The sequence below is a fragment of the Trachinotus anak genome, unplaced genomic scaffold, assembly GCF_046630095.1.
Source record: "Trachinotus anak isolate AG129_WGS33_773 ecotype Australia unplaced genomic scaffold, CSIRO_AGI_Tana_v1 ptg000019l, whole genome shotgun sequence".
Classification (NCBI taxonomy): Eukaryota; Metazoa; Chordata; class Actinopteri; order Carangiformes; family Carangidae; genus Trachinotus; species Trachinotus anak.
In genome coordinates this window covers 5350289-5377692 of record NW_027273870.1, presented here as the reverse complement: position 1 = coordinate 5377692, position 27404 = coordinate 5350289, and the positions used below count along the sequence as shown (strand labels likewise).

Here is a 27404-nt window from a genome sequence, read left to right as displayed (position 1 = left end):
GGAGTGACGGGATGCAAGCCCCGCCCAATTTCTATGATCTAGTTTTATCATTGGTCAGACGCTCAAGTTGTGTTTGTCGTGATTGGCCAGTGGCGCTGTTCGTTATGATTATGGACCGCACTGGGGCTGAGTAAAAGGGAAGCCACGTTGACACAAAAGTGGTGTTTTATGTTATTTTCTGACGCCGACAAGTAACGGACACGTCGTCAAATATATCTGTCGACTCAGGAACCTCAACTGGGACATTTAGGGGAAGGTAACTATTTCCGTTTTATCTGAATTTGTCGCATTTGTTATTCAATTGTGGCTGTGAAACGTAGCTAGCAGAGTTAGCCGAGGACAGGTGGTCATCAGCTAGCTAGGAAATGCTATCATCCTGATGAGCATCAAATGGAGCGATAATTTTAACACTTAAAATACTTATAAACACAATTTAAATCGTAATATCCCAGTGGTCAGTTTTTAAAGATATAAACTCAGTTGTCTCACTAAGCTGAAAGTCAATGCCACATTTTACATAAAGTGTGACATGTAAATTGGTTTTATCAGAATATAAAGCTGACAGCTGTAAATCTGTGAATGCACCCATATCCCAGTAAAGTCACCCATGGGTGCTGTCGGAGTGTCAAAGGAGGTGTTTCATCAGCGTTCACTGTTTATGGACCTGATCCAGGATTTTTCTCCACATTGCATCATTATCAAAGTCTCGTCTCTTTGCTTTTGATAAGTTAAAACTGGATCTGCAAATTGTCAGAAGTCAAATGTAAGATGTATATAAGGGTGTCTGACTCATAAGTCCATCTGTAACAGCTTTCTGACTTGTGTTTCATTACAGGACAGAAACGCCACATCATCTGACAGGATGAGTGTTGGATTCATTGGAGCAGGCCAGCTGGCTCATGCGCTGGTGAAAGGGTTCACAGCTGCAGGTGAGCCCACTCTCTTTATTGTGCAAGCTTTGCCATGCGCTAAATCTAACTTCACTGATGTCACCAGAAACCCAAACTAGCTGTCTACACACACACCACACATAATATAAGGCCTGTAGAGCTGCACTACTAGACCCATTCAGCACATTTATACTTGCACAATGCATAAATCATGTGTATGGCCTGAGAATTGTGATGTATAATACCTTAGTAACGACTGTCCTTTAATTTATTTTGATTTATTTATGTACTTTAGATAGATTTTAGACTTCTTCTTTTACTGCTGAAACTTGTGACTTTCCCCCCTTGGGATCAGGAAGATCTTAACTTACAGTTGTCATTTTCCATCTCAGTCTACATCCTCATATCTCTCTCTCTCTCTCCACTTCCTCCTGTGTCCCTCCCCAGGTGTGATTGCTACACACAGGATTACAGCCAGCTCCCCAGACACAGACCTGCCGACTGTGTCAGGGCTGAGGGTGAGAAGACAAGTTTTTGCATGGCTGTATGGTGGTGTTTGAAATATTGGAAGTGGTAGAGACATTGTTGTGAGCATGCATGCGTGCGAGAGTTGGCTTGCATTGGCTGAGAGCTTATAATGTGTGCATGTTACTGTAATAACACCTATTTGCCCCCCCTCCCTGTTTTTTCCTCAGTAGCTTTTGACATCCTCTCTAATCACCAATTCTTTTTTCTTCTTCTTCAGAAAATGGGGGTCAACCTGACAACTAGCAATAAAGAGACTGTCAATAAGAGTGATGTGCTCTTCCTGGCTGTGAAACCCCACATCATCCCCTTCGTTCTGGATGAGATTGGGCCAGACATTGAGGACCGTCATCTCATAGTGTCCTGCGCCGCAGGTGTTACCATCAGTTCCATAGAGAAGGTCTGCCTCCTTCACCATTTCTACTCTCTGCTGCTCTGATCCAGAGTTAGATTCTCGGGCTCTCTACCTTCTTACATGTTTTCCGTCTCATCTCCTTCCTATCTCTAATTAATTTTAATCAAGCTTTTTTGGCATTGATTCTAAATTATAAAAAGAAATTGTTTTACATCTTGGCTCCTCTTCATACCTATCCTGTGTTCTCATTCTTGTCAATTTAACAGAAACTGCTTCAGTACCGGTCAGCCCCTAAAGTCATGAGGTGTATGACAAATACTCCAGTGGTGGTGAAAGAGGGGGCTACAGTGTACGCCACTGGGACACATGCAGAGGTAAAGAGAGATGGATAGAGGGATGTAGACAATCAAATGGTTTATGAATACATTCATAGAAAAGATTTATGTTTTTAGGATCTAGGATTTTAGGTCTACCACCACTACTATACTGTGTTTCCTATGTGTATGTAACTAGAGACTTGCACAGGAGGGTGGAACTTCTGCTCTCACCAGTTTTCCTTTTAAATCTTGTTAATAAGCATGTTGTCCCCCTCCTTACAGGTGGAGGATGGCAAGCTACTGGAGCAGCTGATGGCCAGTGTAGGTTATTGCACTGAGGTGGAGGAGGACCTCATTGATGCCGTCACAGGGCTGAGTGGCAGTGGACCAGCCTATGTAAGTGACTGATCACTGTGTGTTTGTCAGAAAGAGCGAAAGAGAGTGAAGGATGTCAGAGGGAGAGGTTACTACTGTCATTACTGTGTGGTCTGGTATGAAGGAAATAATCAGTGTAATCCTTTGACAAAGTTGCACAAGTGGTGATTATGACATTATGTTAACAGACACAGGATTCATTAAAATGTTGTACCACTCACCCTTGTGCATCAGCAAAGCTTTTATCCAATCATTTCAAACTTCTTCTTGCACAAAAACAGCCACTTGTTTGAATCGATGTGGGAATCTGATGTGCTGTGTTTTTGAAAGACTGGTAGCCATTACTTATATCTTCAGCTGTCAGGCTTCACAGCTACAACCTCAACTAAATATTATTTATCTATAACTCTTTTTTTTTTTTGATTCATTATTTAGTATAAGATGTCAAAACAATGACAGTAGCAATCAGAAGTAAACAAACGCTGACAGTGATGGAGTGTTGACAAAAAATCAATGTATTCAGTTCAGAATAAGATGTAGAGAAAGGAAAGCTAATCTTCATATCTGCAGCAGCAAATGTTTAGTATTTTTATTTCATAAATAACATAAATGTTTTTTTTTTCATTATTTCTTTTATTTTATTTCTTTTTTTTTTTGACTGAGTTGATTAAACAACAGCTCATTTTGGCTATATGCACTGCAGTCAACACCATGCTGCCTGTCACTTAAAATCCTCACTCTGTCATTCAGTGGCTGTTTTTTTTTTTTTTTAATTTATTTATAGATGTTTTCAGGCTTGAGACCAAGACACTGGACAAACAGTGGCAGGGAGAAGAGGTTGAAGGAGAGCCAGGGTTTGTCTGAATCTGGACATGTTCTTCTCTAATGAATGTTTCCATTAGAAAACACAGAAGGAACTCCAGCTGTGGCAATGACTTGTATTGCCACGCATGTATTTCCAAATCTCAATCCTTCCTGCTTTCTAAAACAGTCACGTCAAATGTACTGTGTAGCAGACAGCGGTGTGCGCTGGTTGAGCAAATTAAAAATAATTGTGTCCGTCGGGTTTTATCTGCTTTCTGCACAGAGCTTGAGCTTCAGACAGGTATTTTTAAATACAGTTGAAAGGCTCTGAGTATTTTTTTTTTCTTAACTGAGTGGGGAGGCAGCAAGGTTGAATCAAGTGGATGTTGGTGTTAAAGAGTCAACTTATTGCTTTACCCCACATTATGCAGAATGAACGGTAAGTAATCAGTAAATGAGAAGCAAAGTCTGCCTTTTAGATGAATTTATATAGAGGTTATACATTTCGTAAATATGTGACGACCCTGTGAATGTTATGTTTTAACAGGCGTTCACGGCAGTGGATGCCCTCGCAGATGGAGGAGTGAAGATGGGTCTGCCCAGGAGACTGGCTGTCCGACTTGGAGCTCAGGCACTAATGGTTAGTTGTGCATGTGTGTATGTGTGTCATCACCTCCTGTAGCATTTTGCTTTTCTTTATTCTCAACATTTAAGTCTCCTTGACCCACTGGTTGTCTGTGTATCTGAACACATTATTGGATTGAGCTGCTGTTTTCAGTGCACCAATTGTGGCAGCTGCTTCAGGATCAGTGTGTTGAGTCTCTTTCTGCATCTTTAGCAGCAGTTTTCTTTCTTTTTTTTTTTTTTCCCCTGCAAAAGCCTTTTCAGATGTTGTTACACAGTGGAGACAATAAATATCCTTGGTCTGAGTGTCTCCTTGTTGTTTGTGCATTTGACTGTGGGAAACACTGAAGGCACTGTAGTAACATAGTCATGTTAGCCTGTTGCAAGCCAACATGCTGCCTGGAAAATCTTTACATTACCTTAGATTTAATTTCCGGGGGGAACTTTATTCTACATTACAATGCACCACTCACTTCACAGCGGCACGAGGATTTCTACTGCTGTATTAGCATTACATGACTATGTAGGAGAAAACAATAAGTTGTAATTCATACTAATCATCATCTCCTGCCATTTCTCCTTGTGCACCATTTTCTTTTCAGGGAGCAGCTAAGATGCTGCTGGACTCAGAGCAGCACCCCGGCCAGCTGAAGGACAACGTCTGCTCACCAGGGGGTGCCACCATCCACGCACTGCATGTCCTGGAGAGCGGTGGCTTCCGCAGCCTCTTGATCAACGCAGTGGAGGCTTCATGCATCAGGACAAGGTGAGACACTTGCAGCTGGAAAAGCAAATCACCCATGTACATCATCACCAAGAGAGGGTTTTCTCTCATTACTGGCTCCCTGGGTCACTTATTTTCATTTCTTAGTCATCTTTTTCAAATAATTAAATATTTTGTGTCTATAAAATGTCAAAATAATGAGGAATGTCCACAAACTTGGAGAGCCAAAAGCTAATCCTCAGCAAGTCTTCACAGTTAAAAAGATGAAACCACCTTTTGCAATTTTGCTGGATCAGAAACGGTGAACATTCTGACAAGTGACAAGTGTGAAAAATGTATTTTTCAAGACAATGAAAGGCAGCTAAGATATCAATTATATAGAAATAATACTATATTTCTAATCATTTGTTTTATTTTAGAATCCACACCAAATAAAATCAGGCATACAATTCTCTATAGAGTGAATCCACTCTGGTATTAGAGCTCAGGACTTAAAGGGCTGTTACTATCTTCAGGCTTTTCATTGGTAGAATTGAGGGAAATATGACACCTACGTTTGTACTGTACATCTGACTCTAGGCTTCCTTTCCTTTCACAGGGAGCTGCAGTTCCTGGCGGACCAAGAGCGTATTTCTCCAGCAGCCATAAAGAAAACCACATTGGACAAGGTGCTCCAGCAACCTGGAGTCACAGTGAGCGGAGTGGCTAATGGGAACGGTAGAGCGGGGATCAACGTGTTCAACAATCGCGGCCCTGGGGTCAAGAAGAAGAACTGAGGACACAGAGGGGCAGACACACACACAAACTGGTCACAGGTTTGAGTGTACTATGTGTACACATGTGGACATACATACATCTTAAACTATTCAGCCATAGAAATTCAAAAACGGACTCAGGACTGGTCTGAGATCACATCCAAATTACTTTGCCAAATCATTTATTAATACTTGAATGACACACAGACAGTGGGCGAGATGGTGTCACCACCACTTTACACACAAGCACAGGTGTATTCTGGGTGCATTGCTCACAGTTATAGCCTTATGTTGTGATGCAGGATTACTGTCTACAAATACACAAATGCAGATACACACTGAAGAACAAGAGTGCATTTACAATCTGTTGTCTGTCTGTGTTTGGGCTGTAGACTATGTCGAGCTGTTGAACAGTAATGACCCAGTGGGCCATCATGGGATCCTGGTACAGGCAGCAGATGGCTGCTGGGATACCATCAAGCTGTTAGTATATGTCTTAAATGTCTTTATTTAAAAACAACCAAACCCATATTGTAAATCATCATTTAACGTTCTTTTCTTTGTACACAAAAAATTATCTTTGTATGGCCAACAGTATTATACTGTTAATGACTGATTATGGATTGAACAAAATTTCAATGACTTTATATTTGGCTGTTTTCATTGTCATAAATGAACACTATGGTCTTCATGGATAAAATACCTCCCTGCATTTTACAATGGGGTTTATAGCACATTAAGAACATAGTGCCTTTTACCCTTTGACAAATCTCTATTTTCTCTTATACATAAAGGTCATTCCATGCTTTAAGACACCTCTGGTGTCAACAGTTTTCCTCAGATCCCTGTTCGCTTTCTGTTGGCTAGTTTCTGTTGCGCGTACTTCATGACATTGTGGGTCTTAAACCCCAAACCTGACCTGTTATCTTGAACCTACAGATGTTTTAAACCATGGAGGCAGTTTTTGTGTGTTCTCTCATAAGGGAATGTAATGCTAGTACCCAAAAGTGCAAGTGCAAGAAAGTTTAATTCATCTAAAAAGCTTGAAGAATATGTTCATATGGTTATGAAGGCGTAACATCAGCCACCAATCCGTCCTAATTTTGTATTTTGTATTATTCTGTATATTTTTATCCCCATAATGTTACATGTTGTGTCTTATTTTGTTTGGCATATCATTATCAATAGTTGGTGTGCTAATCTAACACACAGTATTAAACAAGCAGAATCAAATACCATTGTTTCAAAGCTAGTTTGTCTGGGATGTGAATATGAGATCACTTTTGCTCTACACTGACTCTGCTCGGTTGCTTTTAAAAAATGAAATGTCCTCTTCCATTTTTCTTTTCGGTTTTTCCACCTTTTGTGTGGTAAAGTTGTTCCTTTTTCGGTTTAGTTGTACTTTGATGTTTCCCTTAGACTGCGACTTAACCAGCCTGTCAATAAGTGACCGAGATGCACCCTGGCCTGCAGATGGCGCTGTATGATCAGTGTGACCCATTTGCACATGTCAATGAGGATCAAGTTGCACTTTTCCACACAGCGACCACTTGAGAGGGACTTAGAATTGACCCTGGCCTAACATCAAATATAACTACACCCCCCCCACACATTAATTGGTAAACAGCATTAACTGTAGCGGTACAGTTACATATTTCACCTGCGTGTGACCTAAGACCCTTGTGGAGTCTTATTTTGGTAGGTCACTGCCTCTTGAATACTTCCCCAAACAGACCCCTCCTCTGCCAAACTCAGACTATGCATGTGCCATAAATAACAAGGGTAAAGGTGTTTTTCCTCCCTGGCCTGGTGATACATTGTGATTGGCTGTTGTAAGAGGAAACACAGTCCAATTTTAGAAACTTTATGTCAACAGGGCATATGACCAGTGTGTGGGATCCTGGATTTCCCTCCAGGTCTTCACATCATCATTACTTAACAAGTTGAGAAACACAGGGGTAATGTCAATGGAACAGATACTGTAAGTATTATCAGATACATGTACTTTAAGTATCAAAAGTAAAAGTACTGTTCTGCAGAAAAAAATCTCCTGTGATTGATATATAATTATATATGACATTATCAGATTATTAGTATTTATACATCAATCTATTAGCTGCATTTTGCTGTTGTAGCTGCTCATGGTGGAGCTAGTTGTAAGTGCTTTATATATAGTTTAGAGGGTTCAAACTAAGGGAGTCCAAAGACAAATCTGTAAGGTGTAAGATGATTAATTTGACAGAAGAGAAAGGGGAAAAAAAGATCTGATACACAAGTTTCTGTACTTCTCTTTTCTCCACCTTTGTGGGCTTCAAACAGTTATTTAAATTAAACATGAGCATTTTAGAAAGGAAATCACTCTATGGTGGAAGTGCTAACAACTCGAAGTCATGTGAAATCTGACAAGGGCTCTTGCTTTCTCTAAAGAACCACAAGCCAAAAAAGTTTAAGATAATGGTTTAATCCTTGAATGCATGAGTTGTATTTCACAAGATAATCATTTGGTTTATTTTTATATACAATCATAATCTGAAAATCTGAACCAGTGACTACAGCTATCAGATGAATGTAGCACAGTAGAAGTAGAAAGTGGCATTAAATGGAAACCGCACTAAGATACAGGTACTTGAAATTAAGCACAGTACTTGAGTAAATGTTACTTTCTACCACCGGGTTCTGTGAGTTTACAAACTACATATCAGTGGGTTCTGAGTTAGTGTGATAGCAGAGGGCCGAGGTGCAGCTACATGTAGGTATATTAAGAGACAGTGGCTACAGCAGACTCAAAGCCTGTTAAATGCTTTTTACATACTTGGGCCCGTTCCTGTGCTCCAGGCTGCTACATTTTGGATTAACAGATGCCACTTTGTGCTGGAATGAGATAGGCCTGTGGGTCTATTCAGGCAATACACAGGTGCATAATGGTGAAGTAAAGATGATGGAAGAAAAGTGATGGTTTGTGAAGAGCCATGTCCTCATTATAATTGAGCAATTTATAGCTGTTGTAGGATTAGTTTATTTTTCTTAAACTAATACACACACCAGTGTCCCTTGATTAAATTGCGACCCACATGCTCTTAGTGCTCTCAGGCTGTTTATTTGTGCGTGCAATGGTTTTTCCTCCGCCACTGAAGTGTCTCGGTAATCCCTCTTTTATGCCAAAAGGTTATTCTCCGCTTGCTCCTGCCGCTTTCCGTTAAGATTAGCCATTCCTGGAGAGACTTCCATTTGCCTCTCATTATTAGACTTCTGTTACCTTTGGTTGGATGGACCGCTTTGAGTGCCTCTCTTCCACCCAAGGTGAAGAGGATGTGCTTTGTGTCAATCATCTTGACACCAGCAGAGGGTCTAAGATGGCAGTTCAGTGGCAGATAATCCTTGAGCGGAAAGTTTGGACTGTGTGTGTGTGTGTGTGTGTGTGTGTGTGTGTGTGTGTGTGTGTGTGTGTGTGTGTGTGTGTGTGTGTGTGTGTGTGTGTGTGTGTGTGTGTGTGTGTGTGTGTGTGTGTGTGTGTGTGTGTGTGTGTGTGTATGTGTGCTCCTGCCCAGCATGGGATTTCTGTCCACAGGTAGGCCAGATGCTACCTGTCATCTCCATTCAATCAATGTAATCACTGACCTTTGCAGTAACATGGTTGTTTGCATATCGCATCAAGGCCAGGAGGAGAGCCAGAAACCAAGATGAGTGGATAGGTGGAGGGGCTTTTTCTTTCTTTTTGTTTCTCTCCTCCATCACCTCCACCAGACATCCACCCGATTCTCTCTACAATGAAAAACTTGCAGATATGAGCAAGGAATGAGGTGTTTGTTTGTCACCAGTCAGTCTTCCATGTTCCTGTTTCACTGTTTGTGCACTGCAGCGTTGTCAGTAATGTGTGTGTGTGTGTGTGTGTGTTTGTGTTTGTGTGTGTGTGTGTGTGTTTGTGTTTGTGTTTGTGTGTGTGTCAGACTTGTGCACAACTGTGATCTCCTGGCTGATAGGGTATCAGCTTGATGCAGCTGTTTGGTGAAACGGTTGCAGAAAAGAGGAAGCTCTGACACTTACCACACAGTGAATCTGCAGTATGGGCTTCTCTCAAGTGCTAACCTGCACTGTGCAGGTCTTGAGGATTCATGGAGACACACACCTGTGTTCCACTGATGCCTATCTGGGAATGAGACGTGCACAGGGGTGTACAGTGGCTTTAGAGAGTATTCAGACTGCTTCCCCTTGAGCACACTTTTTTACATTGTGGATTTGATTTGAAATGGATGAAATGAACAGTTTTGCCCATCAATTCACACTCAATAACCCAGAAGTTTATTAAAAATCAAAAACAGAAATCTATTTATTTACAAAAATGTTCTGATCCTTAATTCATTACTCTGTAGAAGCCCCTTTGGCAACAATAACAGCTTGGAGTCTTTTTGGATGAATCTCTATGAATTCTGCTCGCCTGGATTTGGACAGTGTATTGTAGACAGTGTCTTCCTGGCAGATCCTCTCAAGCTCCGTCAGATTGGATGGAAAGTGTCTGTGAATTGCCATCTTCAGGTTTCCCCACAAATGTTCTCTGGAGTTTAAGCTTCAGCTGCGCCACTGGAGGACAGTCAGAGACTCGTCCTGAAGACACTCCAGCCTTTTCTTGCCTGTTTGCTTCAGGAACAGAGTTCGTGCTAAAAGGCGAACCTTTACCTCAGGTTGCACACACTCTGGAGCAGGGTTTTCTTCAAGGACCTCTGGATTTGACTGCATTCATCCTTCCTGACCAGGGATGGTATTAGCCAGATGATGAGCAGTGCCTGTTGTTCACCAGACAGTATTTCACCAAGAGTTCTGCTCCAACAGTTCAATTTTTGTCTCATCAGACCGGACAATCTTTTTCCTCATTCCTCTCAGAGTCCTTTAAATGCTGTTTGGCAAACCCCAAGTGCACTGTCATATGCCCTTTCCTCAAAGTGGCTTCTGTCTAGGTACTCTACCATAAAGAGCTGAGAGCTGGCAAAAATGGCAGTTCTATCCATTCACAATTAAATGTGCAAAACCTGCATTTTAATGAGGGGAGCTCACATTCCTTCCTCAAATCTGCAAATTGGCTCAGATAAATGTAATGGAGTAAAAAGGAGATTATAATGTAATGTAGAAAGAAATTTATGGGAAATCATGATAGTTGTGTTTTTATAATTATGTTAAAAAGACCAATAAAAAATTCTCTAGACATAAAAAGAGACTGAAATTTAAATACTCAGCTCAAAATACGTACTCTGCTACTACCTCTTTTAGTATGAGACAGTACAGTACAGTATTTCACTCTGAATTACAATAGCTTATACACACACAGTCTAAGATGGACATAAAGTAGTACAATAAGTACAAGAACCACAAAATTATACTTCAGTATAGTACTTGAGTACATGTATTTATATTCCATCAATCCCAACAAGCTACTACTATAAGGAGCATTCATACTGGTGTATTTCCTCACTAAATGCAGGATGTTACTTCTCCTATACCGCTTGCACTCATCCGTCCAGTCTATGCTGATAAAATGTCAGGAGCTTCTTTGGATCAAAAATTGCCAGAATTGCTTTTTTAAAGATGTTTTTGTGCGGAAAAAAATGCAATTAATTTATCCTGGAACCACATTTCTAAATCTAATCCTAAAATGACCTAACCCACTGTATGATGCTTCATTTCTGTATTAGTCATTTTCTTAAAAATACCAAGCCAAATCCAAGTGATATTTCAAAATGAATCTTTACTTTCAGCAGCCTGGCAAAGATTTACTGTGACTCTTCAAAGGCCAGGACGTCCAAGTGGAGATATCAGTCACTGAATATGTAATACCACCTATTTTTATAAACTAAGTGGCATTATCTGGAAATAGGCTGATAATATTGCTTGAGTGCTTTCTTATCTTATATGGAAAGTCATTAGTTTCTCAGCAATGGAAATGGAATTGATAATCTACTACACAGTGGTCCTAATTGTATATATTTGTTTTTAAATCATATCCTAAATCATTAATGGTATTGTATGATTTGTGATCTGCTTCACGTTTTCCTTTTGCTCTTCCACTAAATAATGACTGGAAACAAAACAAAACAAAACAAAAGAAACACAAATACAGTGCAAATCTGTCATTTTAGCAATATCAACAAAAATAAATACATCTAGATTTTAAATAATTTCTCATGTTTCATATTAAACCTCTTAAAATATTTCTATATGAAAATTCTTTACCACTTTAAGGCCTCAAGGAAAATGATGGATTTTGTGGTACAGTTTTAGTGAATGTGACAAATAACAGTTTGTTCGTGGAACCTGACTCAGGAACTCACCATTTCTGATACTGCCATTTCATGTCCTTCTTTTAGGGGAAGTGATACAGTGATAGAAATCTACATGTCAGTTGGATGTTTTCTGTGACTTAGGTAAACAGCTTAAAAAAAAGACCTGTGTAGAAAAGTGTATGCCTTGTTTTTTTCTTTTCTGGTGTCTGTTTTTAGGATAATGCAATTCCATCACAAAACTCTTCAGATGAGGATAGGCATATCACATGATCTCAAACTTTGGCGTCATATTTAACCAAAAACACAATTTTGACATTTCCCAGTGATGATAGTGTTTTGTAAAACTGGTCCAGCTTCAGATGCTTTACTTTTTATCTAGCTCTGCTTTTATTTGCTTCCTTTAGTTTCATTCCTTATTGTTGGAGCAAATCAGTGCTTCAAATGTTTGCTCTAAGTTTAGACATTTGCACAGAGGTGGGGCTGCCTCTGTCACACTTTCCACACTGTTGTGAGAGGTCCACCACACAGTAGTAGTGTCTCATGTCTCTTTAAATGCGGGTTGCGTAGATCCTTCATGAATGAAACCATGTGATCCAAACATCATTTGACGTCTGGCGCCTCCGACCATAAAGGAGTGGATATATCTAGAGACCTGCGAGAAGGCGTGAGCGGAAAAAACACTTCTCCAACTGTCTCTCCTCCACACCGGGTCGACCAACCATCGGCGAACCCCAACCTTAGAAGGTGCGGTGGGCGAAAGGCGCGCCGCTTTGACTTCTGGTGAGTCAGCTTTGTCAAAATTAAAACTGAAATGCCTTTTTAAAAACTGCTGAATATAGACGTGCTGTTTTGCTGAGTGTGCACGGCCACCGCCGCTGCCACGCCGTTATCGCCGACGAGCGCGGTCGCACTTATGTTTCCGCTTGCCCCGGTGCCGCTGCCGCTGCCGCCGCCGCCGCCGCGCTGTCCTGTTCAGCCGAACTCGCAGCAGCGCCGCTGCCGTTTAAAGGGCAGAGCTCCGGTAGTGCTGAATCATCACGAACCGGTCGTCATCCAGCTCTGTACATGCTCCACCGCGACCGGGTCGGTCGCTCGACCGCCACACCGACCGATCAGCCAGCGATTTCATAACAACACAGACAAAGGGGGTGTACGTTAGTGCGGTTGTCAAGCTTAGAAAGAAGCCATGTGTCGGAATTAGAGGACCGAGCGGGGAGTTGAGAGCAAGTCCGCTTTCTGTGCCGCTGGTACGCCCGGGGATTCCCTTGTTTTCTGCTCACTAAATGACTAAATATTTAGAAAGGTGAAAGAAAGAGGAGCTAGGGGACACGTTTTAACGCAGGGTAACAACTTAGGACAGCGGAAACCTTCGAAAACAACACACAACCTCAACGCTAGCTCCTCCGGCTGTCCTCTCTCCGGGGTGCTGAAGCGGCAGCGGGGGACACAAACTGCAGCGACCCGCCGTCGCTCCTCACACCGGCTCTGTCGTCCGCGGCTGCCGCGCAGGTAAGATGGCCAGTCAGCTTTACGGAAGGTGTGCTGGGATTTTCTGTTTTTCCTGACTCTGGAGTTAACCTTGCGGCTGCTCTGTGCTTTGCTTAGTTGGCGGTGTGACATGAGTAAGATGTGATGCAGGCAGCGACAGTAACGAGCAGAGCCGGCGGTCATTGCGCTGTAACTGTCAAACGTCCGGCCGTTAGCCGCTGGAAACGGCTGAGAGCGAGAGGGCAGCGGTGACTGCCGGAGCGACTGTGTTGACATCTGCTTTGTGTCGGACGCTGTTCCTCCGACAGGCCCTCACTTCATGTGTTTCTACTGACATTAGGTGACACGTTTTTAGGTTTAAAGCGAGTTGAAAGCAAACGGAGAGATTTGGTCCATTTCCCGGCTCGCCCGGCTGTACACCGGCTGCGCTCGCCGCAGAGATGCTGATTCATCACAACGTTGTTATTTCTCAACGTTTGCGAGAGCGGAGCGGAGGCACGAGGGAGCCATGGCAACATGGCACCGGCGGCAGGCGGGCGGACAAAGGTCTGGCGTGAGGGAAGGAAGAGCTGGGTTTATATCGGGGGCTTGGCTCTGAAATAAGTAGGCCCTGGTCATGTAGTGGATGTTGACGTGTCTCTTGGATAATTAGAGCTCATGTGGGCTGAGGAATGAGTGTTTAAAATGTTACTAATTCATTTTTTTTTTCCAGTGAGGTTTGGTTATTCAGCCCCTTCAAATACATCTTCAGTCAGTGGATTTAAAGCACAAAGGGGGAACAGTGTGCACACAGGCATGCTAAATAACATGCACTAAATTATTTAGTTGCTTAACCTGTTTTTACTTTTGAGGTGGGATAACTGGGATAAAACTATCTCACAGTCACAAGAAAACAATGACATCTGCTACACTTGGTGCTGTGCAGTGGCCTCTGTCACTTTTATTTATTTAGTCTACAAATCAAAAGTTAGCCTTGGGTGTGAATATAATTGAGTAAATGTGGTCCAAAACAAATGAAGGCTGGAGGGAAGGACACATTCTCATGGCAGTTAATGTTGGACGTGGACTGCTCATGAACCCACACAGGCTTGTGCTAAAAAAAGAAAGCACCTCAATGAACTAATGCCTTGCAACAGAATATCCTCTGATTGATCTCTTGTAGATGGGCCATTATCAGCTGCCTCGTAGCAACCTATGAGCATTGCAAGTCTTAAACACAACACAGAAGAGTAATAGGGGAAGCTCTGTGGGCACAAGAAAAACAGAAACTTCACCCCCTAATGACTCCATATCAGCAGCTTTAGTTAGAGTCAGCACTCTGTGGAGTGTATCAAAAGTATGTAGTAAGCAAGTTGGCAAGTACTGTAATAGAGGGTCATAATGATGAAACAGTTGTATCAGTATTGGAGAGAAGAGCACCCCCAACCCCCCCTTACTGTCTTTCTCTCTCTCTCTCTCTCTCTTACACACACACACACGCACACACACACATTTTTCCCATTTCCTTTTCTCATTGCGTGTATGCACACACACAACCTGGGGGCTAAGCTTTTTATACTTGGTATCAGTATTTAATCAGTGCTTGAAGTGCATTTCTCTGTCAAGTACTTTCCCCACTTCCCTGGTGTTCATGGTAATTGAACGCTGACCAATGCTTATGTGTGCAACTTTGCTGATGGTGGCGGAGCGGCAAGGCGCGCAGAGCAAGGGGGATGAAGGAAGAGGGAGGAAGAATGAGAGATGGGATTTGCGGAGAGATTGAGAACAAGGACCTTTTTGTCTTCAAGGCATTCCCCTGAAAATGCTGAGGCGAAGCAAATGCGCTCTCGCTTGACAGATGGCGTTTTCACTTGTTACTTACCACAGCTAGTTTCTTTGCCTTGTCGTGTGCATGTGTGTGAATGTGTGTGTGTGTGTGTGTGTGTGTGTGTGTGCATGTGAGAGAGTGTGCAAAGAGAGTAGGAGATATAAAACACCTATAAGATGCTAAGATCTAGTTGCTGTAGGGGTTGTGTGTGTGAAAAAAAAGTGTGTGAGTTTCTAGCTGCATTTGGGAGATGTAGAAAGTAGCAATGGGAGGTGATTTTACTATCATTTGGCCATTACAGCATTTTGCACTTGGCAGTTGATTTGTTTCCATCTCTTCATAATGACGACCTGAAGACTCTCTCTTCAGGAGGAAGTCCTTAGTAATGAGTGAAACATCACTGTGTCTTTCCACTTTAGAGGAGTGTGTGTGTGTGTTTGTGTGTGTGCTCATATAAACTTGTTTGATTCCCTGCATGTGCAGGGGTCAAGTTGATGAAACACTGTGTAAAACCTCCTCTGGCTGTGTGAGGAAGGAGCGATGGGACAGGAGCGAGAGCTAAGACAGGTGTTTATTCCGGAGGAAAGAGACACATTTATGTTGATAGTTCAAATGATTAGTTGATTCATTGATTAAAGAAATCAATCGGCCATAGTTCTCATAAATGAACAGTCATTTACGTTTTAAAACACAAAAATGCCCAAAATTACTGTTTCCATCTTCTTAAATGTGCATTTTTGCTTGTCGTCTGTGATATTAAACTAAATATGTTTCTTTTTGGACTGTTTGTCAGCTGTTAGAATATGTCAGCTTGGGCTATAGGAAATAGTAAAGTTTTTTTTTTACATTTTATAGAAAGTAAATGTCAGATTAATCACTAATGAAAATAATCGTTAGTTGTAGTCCTGTTCATGTGATAGTATTGTTTTAAAAACTTTGCTCTTTGAAAAACTAGAAGTTTGCAAAGGGTGGACAAATGCATAAAAATACCTTGATATTGTGATAGTAATAATGTTCAATTACTGTCTTACTGACTGCCACTAAGGCAGAGTATGGTTATGTTTTGACACAGGTGCCAATAAGATACCAGAGTTTTGGTACTGATACATACCAAGACAGTATTTTATTTGATAGGATAACTTAAATAGTATTAAAAGGTAATTCTGCAGAATACATCAGTGTTGATTTTACCTTAAAGCAGAGCAGTCATGTACAAATGAAACATGGTCTAATACTAGAAACATTATAATCTAACACAGAAAATATCTAATTAATAAATAAACTAAGAAAGTGAGCAAGCATGTACTGCAATCTGACATTGCAGTCTGTAACAAAAATGTAAAGTTCAATACCCGGCCTTCAGTGTCAATGAGGTGTTTATTCATGCCTGTAATCCTGAGGTATTGGTTAATAGTTAATCATGTTTTGGTGTTGTACACTATTATATTCTTATATGTTGTTGCGTTGTTGCAAATCCTTTCCAGCTCCTGGATTACATTAAATAAGAAGCTTCACAAAGGCAACGTTTATTGCAGGGCTATAGTACTGGATTGCATAGGATTGCACAGGTGTTCACAATATTGTGTCCACCTCCTTTGTGTGTCTGTGTGTATGTGTATGTGTATGTGTATGTGTATGTGTATGTGTATGTGTATGTGTATGTGTATGTGTGAGAGAGTTAGTGTTTGGCGGATCAGTTCTAAGTGACGTCTGTGTGTTTATGATCTTGTTTACTACAGGGATCCATTTCAGAAAAGTCTTGTTATGCTTGCAAATTTCTGAGAGTGAGAGAAGTAAAAAGAGGGAAGTAAAAGCAGGAATAAAAGATGGAATTAGAGAGTGGGAGAGAGAGAGAGAGGCAGAGAGAAAAGGAAGCAGTGGGGCAGATCAATAGTTGAGTGTTTTTTCTCAACAGTAATGATGAAATATGGTGTAAGCAGATCTGGTGCATAATCATTGCTGTGCTCCACTGTTTTTTTTCTGCCTCTGTGTGAGTGTGCTGCTTGTCCTTGTGTTATTTTGAGTTTGTGTGTGTGTGTGTGTGTGTGTGTGTGTGTGTGTGTGTGTGTGTGTGTGTGTGTGTGTGTGTGTGTGTGCGTGTGTGCGTGTGTGCATGCGCGCGCATGCATGTGTGTGTGTGTGTGTGTGTGTGTTCAATGTACCATCCCTCCACAAGTGTCTTGACTCCTTATTTACATAACCTCCCTGAGAACCGAAAAATGTATGAAATCAAGATAAATCCCACTGCAACATGCACAAGAAGTCAAAAGGATTAGGAAATGGAAAACAAGTTTAAGTTCAGTCTAAGTGCCTCACATTACTGATCTAACCTTCTGTCCTGTAATGGTTGTGGTGCATTCAAATACCAAGCCGAGCTTCTGTATCAATAAATACTCTTTGAGTCAAATTCATGTTTTCCCTCTGAGGACCAGTAGGTTTATTTTGGAGCTTTTTGAGAAGGCTCCAGTTAAAGGAGACTACTCATTGCTACACACACACACACACACACACACACACACCCCAACAGACACACACATACTTCACATACACACATATACCATAGCATGGATTTTGTTTTGCATGCCGGGTTGAGATATTGAGAGTGGCGTGTAGCTGTGGAGATGCAAGGCCCTGGTAACAGGAACATCCGCACCAGCGGTTGTCTACCAGTTGCATCATTTTATGCGCCAACTTGCCGCATTTTTTAACTGCAGTGTGACGATCCCAGGATTGTGGTATGAGTTTCTGAACCTTTAAAAAACACACAGACACACACACAAAGTGTGGATCAATGCCAAGGAGTTAAGAGGGAGAACAAAGATATGAGTGGGCCTCAAATGTAGCGCCAGCTCTTTGCCTTCACCTGTGGCACAGAATTATTTCCATGCAGTGACAGTTTTCCACTGAGTTTTAATATCACATTAAAGTCTAGTTTGGAAACTACACATCAGACCTGCTCTAAACTGATGTGAGGGATATCAGCATCTGTAGTCAGGTTGAACTTTTTAACCACTTTTAACTTTGATACCTGATTAGATTTGTGTGTTAACGTCTAAAAGCATTTTTACTCACCTTTTAATTTCCTTGTTGATTAATCTGCAGACTCATTTTTTGATTGAATGGATACATTGTTTTGGTAAAATGTCATCAAGCACTACAAAATATGCATCACAGTTTCTCAGCGTCTAGGGTAACATCCAAATGTTTTGAACTAATAGTTCATCATAGATGACAAAGGAAACCTGAAAATATTCACACTTTAAAAGTTGAAGTCAGTAAATGTTTGGCCTTTTTGCTTGAGAAATTACCTAAAAGATTAATTGATTATCAAAAGCTTGAAGACAAAAACTGGATTTGTTTAATGTGCCATCTGAGTTTCATGTTGATTTCTATTGTGCTTCTTTTGCACTGGAAACCGCACAAGATATTATTTAGTAGGTTAAAACAGAAATACTTTTGGATGATGCACAAACACTTAGTGGACTATTCACATACAAAACATCAAAGTTATTTGGAGTCTAGCTTTGTAACATGCCTTATATGAAAATGTCTACATAAACCTATAAGTATGTAGACAGCATGACGTGGGAAGACAAAACTAACCTGTATGAAGCAAAACAGACATGATTACAGCAAAAAATGCACATGCCCACATACTTTGTGTGTGTTTGTGTGTGAGGTACAATACCTATCATACCATCTTAAATGAGTGACACCACATGGGAAACCTTAAAGGGCCACCAGTAATGTCCCGGTGCAATATGCCACTGGCCCCTCTGTGAGCGGCAAACCTGATACATCACCCCGTGTGCGTTCCCTCCTGTTGTTATATATATTTGCTGAGAAGCTTCTGATGATACGTCTTCATTAATGTGACTGGTAATGATAAATGCAACCTCACAGTCACATGATGCTTACCTTGCTGTTGCACTGAAACTTTCTTTTGTCTCAGGTTAGTACTGCTGACCAGGGATGTGCTGCGTCTGGGGGAAATAAACTTAACGTGTCGTTTAACTTATTTCTGTCTCCCCTCACAGCCCTCTGTTTGTTATTCACTCACACACACACACACACACACACACACACACACATACACACACACACACACAAAGAGAGAGCCAACTTAACCTACGGTACATGCTTTCCCTCCTCTTCAAAAGGAAAAAAAAGCACTATGAAAAAAAAAGGAGCCAGAGCTCAATTGCCTGACAGTGCAGTTTTTTTGCTTGTGTTGGGAAATTTGTCATCACACTCCGACTTACTACCTGGAATGGGAAAAACGTGTCGACGCCAGGACTTTTTCTCGCCTTTAATAACACACTTGCACAAACACTGTCTCGCGCACACTTAACCAGTGCGCACAAACACACACACACACACAATAGCCTTTTTGAACTCTCAGAAAAGTGTGAAAGTGATCGCTCTTCCCTCTCCATATATTATAATATGTATATGAGGCACCAAACTCGTCCTCTCCTTCACTTTTCCTTGTGTTGTCTTTGTCTCCTCTGCTCTCCCCACTGTCTGTGTTATCATGCTTATTTCACGCTCTGCATACCTCCCAGTTAATAGCTTCCTGCTCTTTCTACACACACACACACACACACACACACACACACACACGTGTGCACACAGCTCAAACTGGTGTGTTTTCTCCCCCTCGCTCTTCAGTTTCTCACCCTCTCTCCATGGTCCTGTATCTCCGCTGTGAGCGTGCCCCCCCCCCCCTCCATGCACAGGTTGCCATTATCGCTGATCTGATTCCTAATTCTCAATTAGCCTCCACACAGTGCTCATTGTTAATTATTTACCAACTCCCTCAGCACCCTGGGCCCACAGCAGATCAATGAGTTCAGGCACTGCTCCCTTTTTTTTTTTTTTTTTAAACAAAGGCAAGGTGGACAGCAGCCAGGAGCTGAGTTTTGTGGCGGTCTCTAAGGTTTTAATTCCCACTCCTTATATTTTTCATATTTTTGTCCCATTCCATCATGTCTATCCTCTCTATCCTCCTCTGTCTCTGTCCTAACGTGTGTCTTTGCCGCCTCTCTCTGCTGCCATCCTTTGTGTTCTTCATTATTGCTCAGAGAGTTGCCTGAGGGAGGAGGTGCAGTTAAGGCAGTTGTTATGGTAGGATTATTCAATAAAGACAGACTTGCCACTGCATCACAAATGACTTGTGACTCTTACAATCTATTCTTGATCATTCTCTGTATGCTGGCTTGTTTATGCTTGCGTACACCCACACACACCAGCCCCCAGGTCATTTTTGAAGCGCCTAATCTGGCTATTTATTTTCCTGTGTGTGTGTGTGTGTGTGTGCAGCATGCCACCAGCTTTTAAGTAGGAAGTCTCTTTCTAAGAAATTCCTCTCTGTGTGGCAGTAGTGGCCAGAGCAAAAGGTTCTCTCAAACAGGATTAATTAGAGCTCTGTCTGAGGCCACACACACACACACACACACAGAAACACACACAGAGTTCGTCATCCTGTTTGTCTGCACTACATGAGGAGAAAGGAGTCCTGCTATATGTCTCGTGTTGTTTCTTGTGCCTCTTTAATCTGTCTTTATAAGTCCCATGATCGCTGAGTTCACCTTCTGCCTCACTATTACTCTTGTTTTCATCCCTTCTCTGGGACTTGATTTGTCAACAAGACAGGATGAGAAGCTTTTCTTGTGTGTGTGTGTGTGTGTGTGTGTGTGTGTGTGTGTGTGTGTGTGTGTGTGTGTGTGTGTGTGTGTGTGTGTGTGTGTGTGTGATAGAGAGCAGAAGGTTGTAGGGCAGAGAGAGAGAGAGAGATGGTCAGCAGTAGTTTCATTGCACTGGATCAGCTTCAGAACTTTTCTAATTGGAGGTTTTAGTCGTGGTCGTTGCTGAGTTCAGGGTTTTTTTTTTTTCAACCCCAATCCCCCTCCATCCATTCCTCCCTCCTTGGTCCCCCCTCCACCCAACAGCTAAGCTCTTACAAATGTGTTGAGGATGCATTTTCACTCAAACACTTTCCCACCCCCTCCTCCCCCTTCGTCGCTGCCCTCCCCCCTCGTCCTGTTCCTCCTCATCGGTGTTCCTCCCTCCATCCCCACCTCTCCTCCTTCTCCTCCTCCTCCACCTCCTCCTTCCCCCTACTCACTTGCCTCTCTTTTTCTTCTCTTCTTCCTCCCTTGTCATTTGCACTCCCCACCCCGTCCTCCCTCCATACTCAGCATTTTTCTCGGCTGTGGGTGTGATGTCTCCGCTGTAACGCTAATCAGCTCTGGAGACGTCAGCATTCTTTCAGTCCTCTACCACCACCGGCAACCCCCCCTCCACCCTTCTTACCTAGTCGTTCTTCACCTTGCTATCTTACCAACTCCTCACCCTCTTTTCTCCTCTTTTCTTACCTTTTCTTCTCATCCAGCCATGTTTTACTCATCTCCACTGCTCACTGCCTCTTCTCCCATCCCTGTCCCCATGTCCCATCCTCTCCGTGTTCGTGTATGTGAGCATGTGCGTGTGTATGTGTGTACGTGCGTGAGTGTGTGTGTGTGTTGTGTCTCCACTGTAACCGTAAGCAGCTCTGCTCTTGAGTCGTCAGCGTTCTTTCGGTTGCTCCATAAAAATACAGCCTGCCACAGCAAAAAAGCTGTCTGTTGTAGCAACAGTGGCTGTGGCATTGACCACACCGCAGCGACCACCCTGCAAGCATTATGGGAAGGACACCTCTGGCACTTCGTGTGTGTGTGTGTGTGTGTGTGTGTGTGTGTGTGTGTGTGTGTGTGTGTGTGTGTGTGTGTGTGTGTGTGTGTGTGTGTGTGTCTTGGTGTGTTCACCCAAGATGAATGGCGATGCCTCTGCTCAGCAGATGATCCTTAACCTGGGTGACTTACACATGGTCTGAACTCTCAAAGAACACACTCTCAGAGAACACACACACAGACACACACACAAACTAGTTTATTGCAGTTTTACACTGCGGTGTAAGTCAAGTTTTTTTGTTATCTAACCTTGATGAAGTAAGACCCAAACTTAAGATGCCCTGTAGGGTGTTGTTGTGAACAAACAAAAATTCTGTTCACATTCAGTGTTTCTCATCAAAATGCATTGTGTGTATGCTTGAGGTGTAACAAAGTGTTAAATATAATTCCTCATAATATATGCATATATGCAGTGCTAATTTTTTTGAACATCTTGAATCCGGTGTTACTTACATTGATGTTTACGAGCACGCCGTCTTCTTCTTCCCTGCCTTTGCTGGTGCATTGCTGAATTTCATGCTGCGCTACCTTCACCAGCTGTCTATCAGCACAGTAATGTTAGACGACCAGGCAGGAGTGTATATCGCATCGCCCACATGCATGTACGTCCTCATGCTCATGCATGAGACAAACAAAATGGGGACCCAAGCATTGAAAAAGAAGTGCTGGATAACACTATTACAGGTCGGAAACTCCACAGGATACCCTTTAACCCACAACAATTTTGATAATCTGATAATCGGTTGAGTCATTTTTTTAGGTTCACTGGTTCCAGACCCTAAAATCTGAATTCTAGTCATCTTTTGTAGTTAACATGCCACACTTAATGTCTTTGGATTTTGGACTGATGGTTGGACAAAACAAGAAATTTGAAGATGTTACCTTGGGCTTCAGCAAACTGTGATTGGCATTTTTCACAATTTTCAGACAATATCTTTGGGTCGTTTTGTGTTTATTTGGGGAGAGAGATAAGAGTATAACACACAACAAATGTTCAGAACTGGACTGCGGATGTTGCAGTAATGTGTTGCAGTAATGTGGCAACACAGACATCCAAATGGCAGATCAATTGATAATGATAATAAACATTTGTAGACATAGCACTGATACCATCTTTTTCTTTCATGATCAGTATGACTTAGTTGGATTAAACTCATTAGCAGATCCAGTTACTGTTTGCTTTGTTCATAGCCAAATCTGGAACATCTTATAAACTGAATGTTTCTCATCATTATTGAACAAATTTATAAACCACAGACGGTGGTGCATTTGCAGATACCAAAAAATGACTACAAAGGAGCTGTACCACCTCAGGTATAGATGCCACAAATACCTTTTGTGCATCTGCAACAACACTGTTTGCTTTTATCTAAGACAACAAAAAATTCCCAAACATTTTAATTATTTTATCAAATATGGAATCAAACCTCTGAACCATACATGCATTCGACTTCTGCGTGTATCTTGCATTGTTTAGCACTTTAAACATAACTACATTTGCACATTTGTGTATTTTCACTGTTTTGCGTGTGTGTTTTATCGTGCCCCGCTGGCACGGCGGCAGGGGAATGTGTATGTGTGTGCTTGCCGGCATGCTTTTTGTTTGTATGCAGATGGGCTTAGGGGGGTTGGGCTTGGGCACTTGGGAAATAAACCAGTGCCTGGCAGGAAAACAACCTCCTTTTGCCCCCTCTGTTTTCACTGCCTCCCCTCTCCTCTGTACCCCTACCCCCAACACCCACCCTCACTCTTCATGTCTTTGATCCATCTATTGTGCGATGATGCACCTCCAGCTGTGGGAGGCTGCATCCCAACAAAACGAGAGTGCAGTGGTACACGAGGATGGAAGACACTTAGAGGAAGCTCTTTATAGACACAGTTAAATGAAAATATTTATAATTGACCGACATAAACCTATTAAGGAGTGCATCAAGTACTAAAGTGCAATGCTGTGCCATTGCACTTTCATAGCAAACCTCATACGCGAGTCAAATTGTAGCACTGCTCTTTTCCCATATTCTTCATCATTTCACTGAATTTGTAACAGAATTTTTAAGTTGGTGTGCAGTTCATGTGTTTTGTGTGCATGCATGATCACTTGTATGTGCTTGTCACTACGTTTTTCTTTGATCCACAGCTATTTATAACTGTAGGATTTGTGGCAGCGCACGTACAAACACTCATGCACCCTCGCAGACAGACAGAGGTGCATTGTGGGATAGGCTCACTGGCACACTCAGTGCCTTCTGACAGAAAGGAATAAGAATGAACAAGAGGAGACACGTTACCTTGTGTCACTTCATTGTCATCACTTCCCTAAACAAGGGGCTGTTTTTAAACATATCTTCTGAATGACTGAAGAGATATAACTTAAATCCAAATCTGCCTCTTACTTTTTTAAACTTGCCCTGGTGTGAAATATATAAGAGAGTATGGATATACGCAGTGAGAGAACAGGCTTTAATCAGCTGGTTGGTTTAACTAAACTTCTGATTCAGCAGTATCAGGTGTGGCTGGAGAGCAGGGTTTTTTTTATGTTTTAAGGACAAATGCATGTCACCCATCACATGCAAGCACATTCAGATGTTAACACCCCCTCCCCCAACCCCCACCCCCACCACTTGGGCACACCCTCACAATTTCAGAAAGAACTTATAGGGTTGCAAGGGGTGTAAAAAGAAAATAGAGAGAGAGCGAGAGAGAGAGGGAGGGGGGATAAAAAGTGACAGAGGAGAGCAGAAATTTGTGTGGCAGGAGAGGACAGGGCTGGTGGGGGGGTGAGAGTGAGATCAGGAATCTGCTGAGTCATCATGACTGGTCTCATGATGATCGCTCAGCAGCAGCAACAATAGCCGCCCTTTATCGAACACACACACACACACACACACACACACACGCTCAGGTCTGAGAGATGAGAGCCAGACCAATGCACCATACAAAGCATCTCATTGAGAGCTTGTGGAGATGCTCATCTGTGGAGCTGTGTGCTCTAAGGACTGATCTCATCTTTTGCACTTCCACGCTCCCTCTTTGTTGACTTCTGATTCACACTGTTTTGTCTCCATCCTTTTGTTCCTTGTTAATATGTTGGTGCAAATGCGTACACATCATATTATCTGGTGTGCTTCACTGTTAACTATCAATCTTTTCATCTTCAGTGGGCGTAGGCATCTGTATCTTGTCTTTCTACTTCACTCCAGTCTCTGTACTTCTAAGGTGTGTATCTGTGTGTCAGGCCTCTAACAGTTGGTTTTCCCCTGGAGTTCTTCCCACAGATTTTACCACTTCCTCTTCTTTCATGCTCATTTCATTACTATTGGCCTGAAGCCAACCAATAAGAGTTCAACACACAAAGGTAGTGGGCACTGTCAGTGTAACCAGCAGGAAACAGGAAGTCAGGGAAATTCTAAGAAAAGTTTGTGAGTCACTTTCACTCATACACTTTGATACATACAAACTACTGATGCATAATACTGTAACATGCTCACACAACAGTGCTCCAACAGCAGATTTAGATTTGTTATATATCCACTGGTCCAGGTAGGTATTGATCTTTTATTGATTACACAGGACTGTGATTGTTCTTAAACAGATTGAGGGTCTTTGTTTTTGATGCAATTACTCTGTTACGTTCTTTGCTTATGTTCTGTACTCTCCTGTGTCTCCGTAGGTCTGTTCAGAAGAGCAGGGCTCTTGTGGCATGACGACGCCTAACAAAGGAAATAAGGCCTTGAAGGTGAGAGAGTGCACGTTTAAACCTGAACTATCTGTGTCTGAGACGTAGCCTTGTCTCTGTCTCACTCCCCGTCCTTCCTCCTGTTTCCTCCAGGTGAAGCGTGAGCCGGGGGAGAATGGCACTAGCCTCACAGACGATGAGCTGGTGACCATGTCGGTGCGGGAGCTGAACCAGCACCTCCGAGGGCTCTCCAAAGAAGAGATTCTGCAACTGAAACAGCGGCGGCGCACCCTGAAGAACCGGGGCTATGCTGCCAGCTGCAGGGTGAAGAGAGTCACCCAGAAGGAGGAGCTGGAGAAGCAGAAGGCCCAGCTGCAGCAGGAGGTGGACAAACTGGCCAATGAGAATGCTTCGATGCGCGTTGAGCTGGACGCTCTGAGGTCTAAGTACGAGGCGTTACAGACCTTCGCCAGGACTGTGGCACGGAGCCCCACTGTTGGGGTCGGGGTCAGGGCTGGAGGGGGTGGAGGAGGGGTGGCATCATCAGTCATCGGTCCGCTCATACCAGGGAAAGTGGCAACAGCAACGAGCGTGATTACAATAGTGAAGTCAAAAACAGATGCGCGGTCTTGAGGGAGGGAAAGACAGATGAGGGTGTATGAAGATGGAGTTCAGCTGAATCAGAGTAATCCTTCTTCTCTACTGCTCCCCTGTCCTCCACCTGCACTGACTTCAAACAGCTGGGCAGTCTCGATCTCTTTGTCTCAGCATGTTCCCGTCACCTGTCTCAGATCAGTGCAGATGGAGGAAAGGATCGAAGCAGAGGACATTTATTGAGACAATAAAGATGCAAGCCCTTGGTCAGCGTATGATCATTTAGCACAGCACAGATAGACAGGGTTCCTATGGTCACTGAAAGCCTGGGGAAGTCATAGAATTTGAGATTTGGTTTATTCCAGGCCAAGGAAAACAATTCCAAAAAAAATAAAATAAAAAAAGCATAAATGCCACATACTCTTCAGAATTATCATCCAATTTTGTTCAGTTGCCATTTAAATCAGTCAAATGTTCAGTGTCAGGTTTTACTGCTGGTTGATTTAGATATCTGCAAATCCAAAATAATCCCTGTCACACATTTGTACTAGATTTGAAGTGCTCATTTGCCTGAACACAGATGTCTAACATTAAATTAGCTACATAGATTATATATGGTCCCTGAGTTCCAAAAGAATACACAAGATTTCATGTGATCTGCTGATTCCAGTGGCTGCAGAGAAGTCCCATCTTGCTCCACCTAGCCAAGAACTTTTTCAGAAAAGTACTATAGAAAAATATATATTACACAATGGTGGTAACTGTATTTCTACTGTTTTGTACCGTGTTGTCATTCACATGAGGTCCAAAGTGTATTCTCTGTGTGTGAATTGTTATATATCAGGAATTCTGTGAAATTCTGTGGCGCGTGTTCGTTTTGGTATTGCTATATTTAGTTAGCTGTATTTTTTTCTACTGTCTCTTCACTTTCTATGTCCAACTCTCTCTAGCTCTCTCTTACCTATTATTTCTCTGTCCTTCCATTTTTTCAATTCCAACTGGCTTCCATTATGATATACAGTACTTCCTGGATCTAACAGAAAGAGGAGCAAAAACGATAATTGATATTTACCAAAAAAAAAACAAACAAAATGCAACAAACTATAGAAAAAAGGAGATAAAGTTATTGAAAGTCAGTGACCTTATCTCAGTTTGTAAGAATTTTCAGGGAAACGGTCGCTTGAACACTTGAGCTCAATTAACATAAAGTCGTCTTCTGTCTGTCTGAGTTCCTCTCAAAAGTATATATTTGAGAAATTTGGAAGGGCAAGTGCCTTGGTCTCCTAATGATATGCATCAAGAAGTCAAGAGGACATGAGGAATTGTGGAAGGACGGTGGAGATTCAGTGGAGGTGTTTGCTTATACCTGTGCTTATTGGGATACACTGACCAATCAGGAATCAGATTGTGACAGCATTTAACTCTCGCTGTGCATTGTTGTATGAGCTGTGTAGTAGCCAGCAGGAT

At 42.3% G+C, this 27404-nt stretch overlaps 2 protein-coding genes across 4 annotated transcripts; both read left to right on the top strand.

Annotated features, from left to right (window-relative positions):
• The first annotated feature begins 113 nt into the window (after nt 1–113).
• On the top strand, nt 114–6602 carry pycr1b (pyrroline-5-carboxylate reductase 1b). The gene is made up of 9 exons (XM_071503999.1): nt 114–256; nt 836–929; nt 1338–1408; nt 1636–1815; nt 2037–2144; nt 2370–2483; nt 3814–3906; nt 4493–4656; nt 5213–6602. Exons 2-9 carry the CDS (start codon nt 863–865, stop codon nt 5388–5390), a joined length of 975 nt encoding a protein of 324 aa, XP_071360100.1. The 5' UTR covers nt 114–256; nt 836–862; the 3' UTR covers nt 5391–6602.
• Nucleotides 6603–12287: 5685 nt separating this feature from the next.
• mafgb (v-maf avian musculoaponeurotic fibrosarcoma oncogene homolog Gb) lies at nt 12288–27029 on the top strand. 3 transcript variants are annotated; one of them, XM_071504001.1, is made up of 3 exons: nt 12288–12421; nt 25338–25403; nt 25497–27029. In XM_071504001.1, the coding sequence occupies exons 2-3, from the start codon at nt 25368–25370 to the stop codon at nt 25974–25976; spliced, it is 516 nt and encodes a 171-aa protein (XP_071360102.1). In that variant the 5' UTR covers nt 12288–12421; nt 25338–25367; the 3' UTR covers nt 25977–27029. The 3 variants fall into 3 exon arrangements, with proteins under 3 accessions (XP_071360102.1, XP_071360103.1, XP_071360101.1); XM_071504002.1 differs by lacking the exon at nt 12288–12421 and adding an exon at nt 12676–13150; XM_071504000.1 differs by lacking the exon at nt 12288–12421 and adding an exon at nt 25037–25207.
• Nucleotides 27030–27404: the final 375 nt, after the last annotated feature.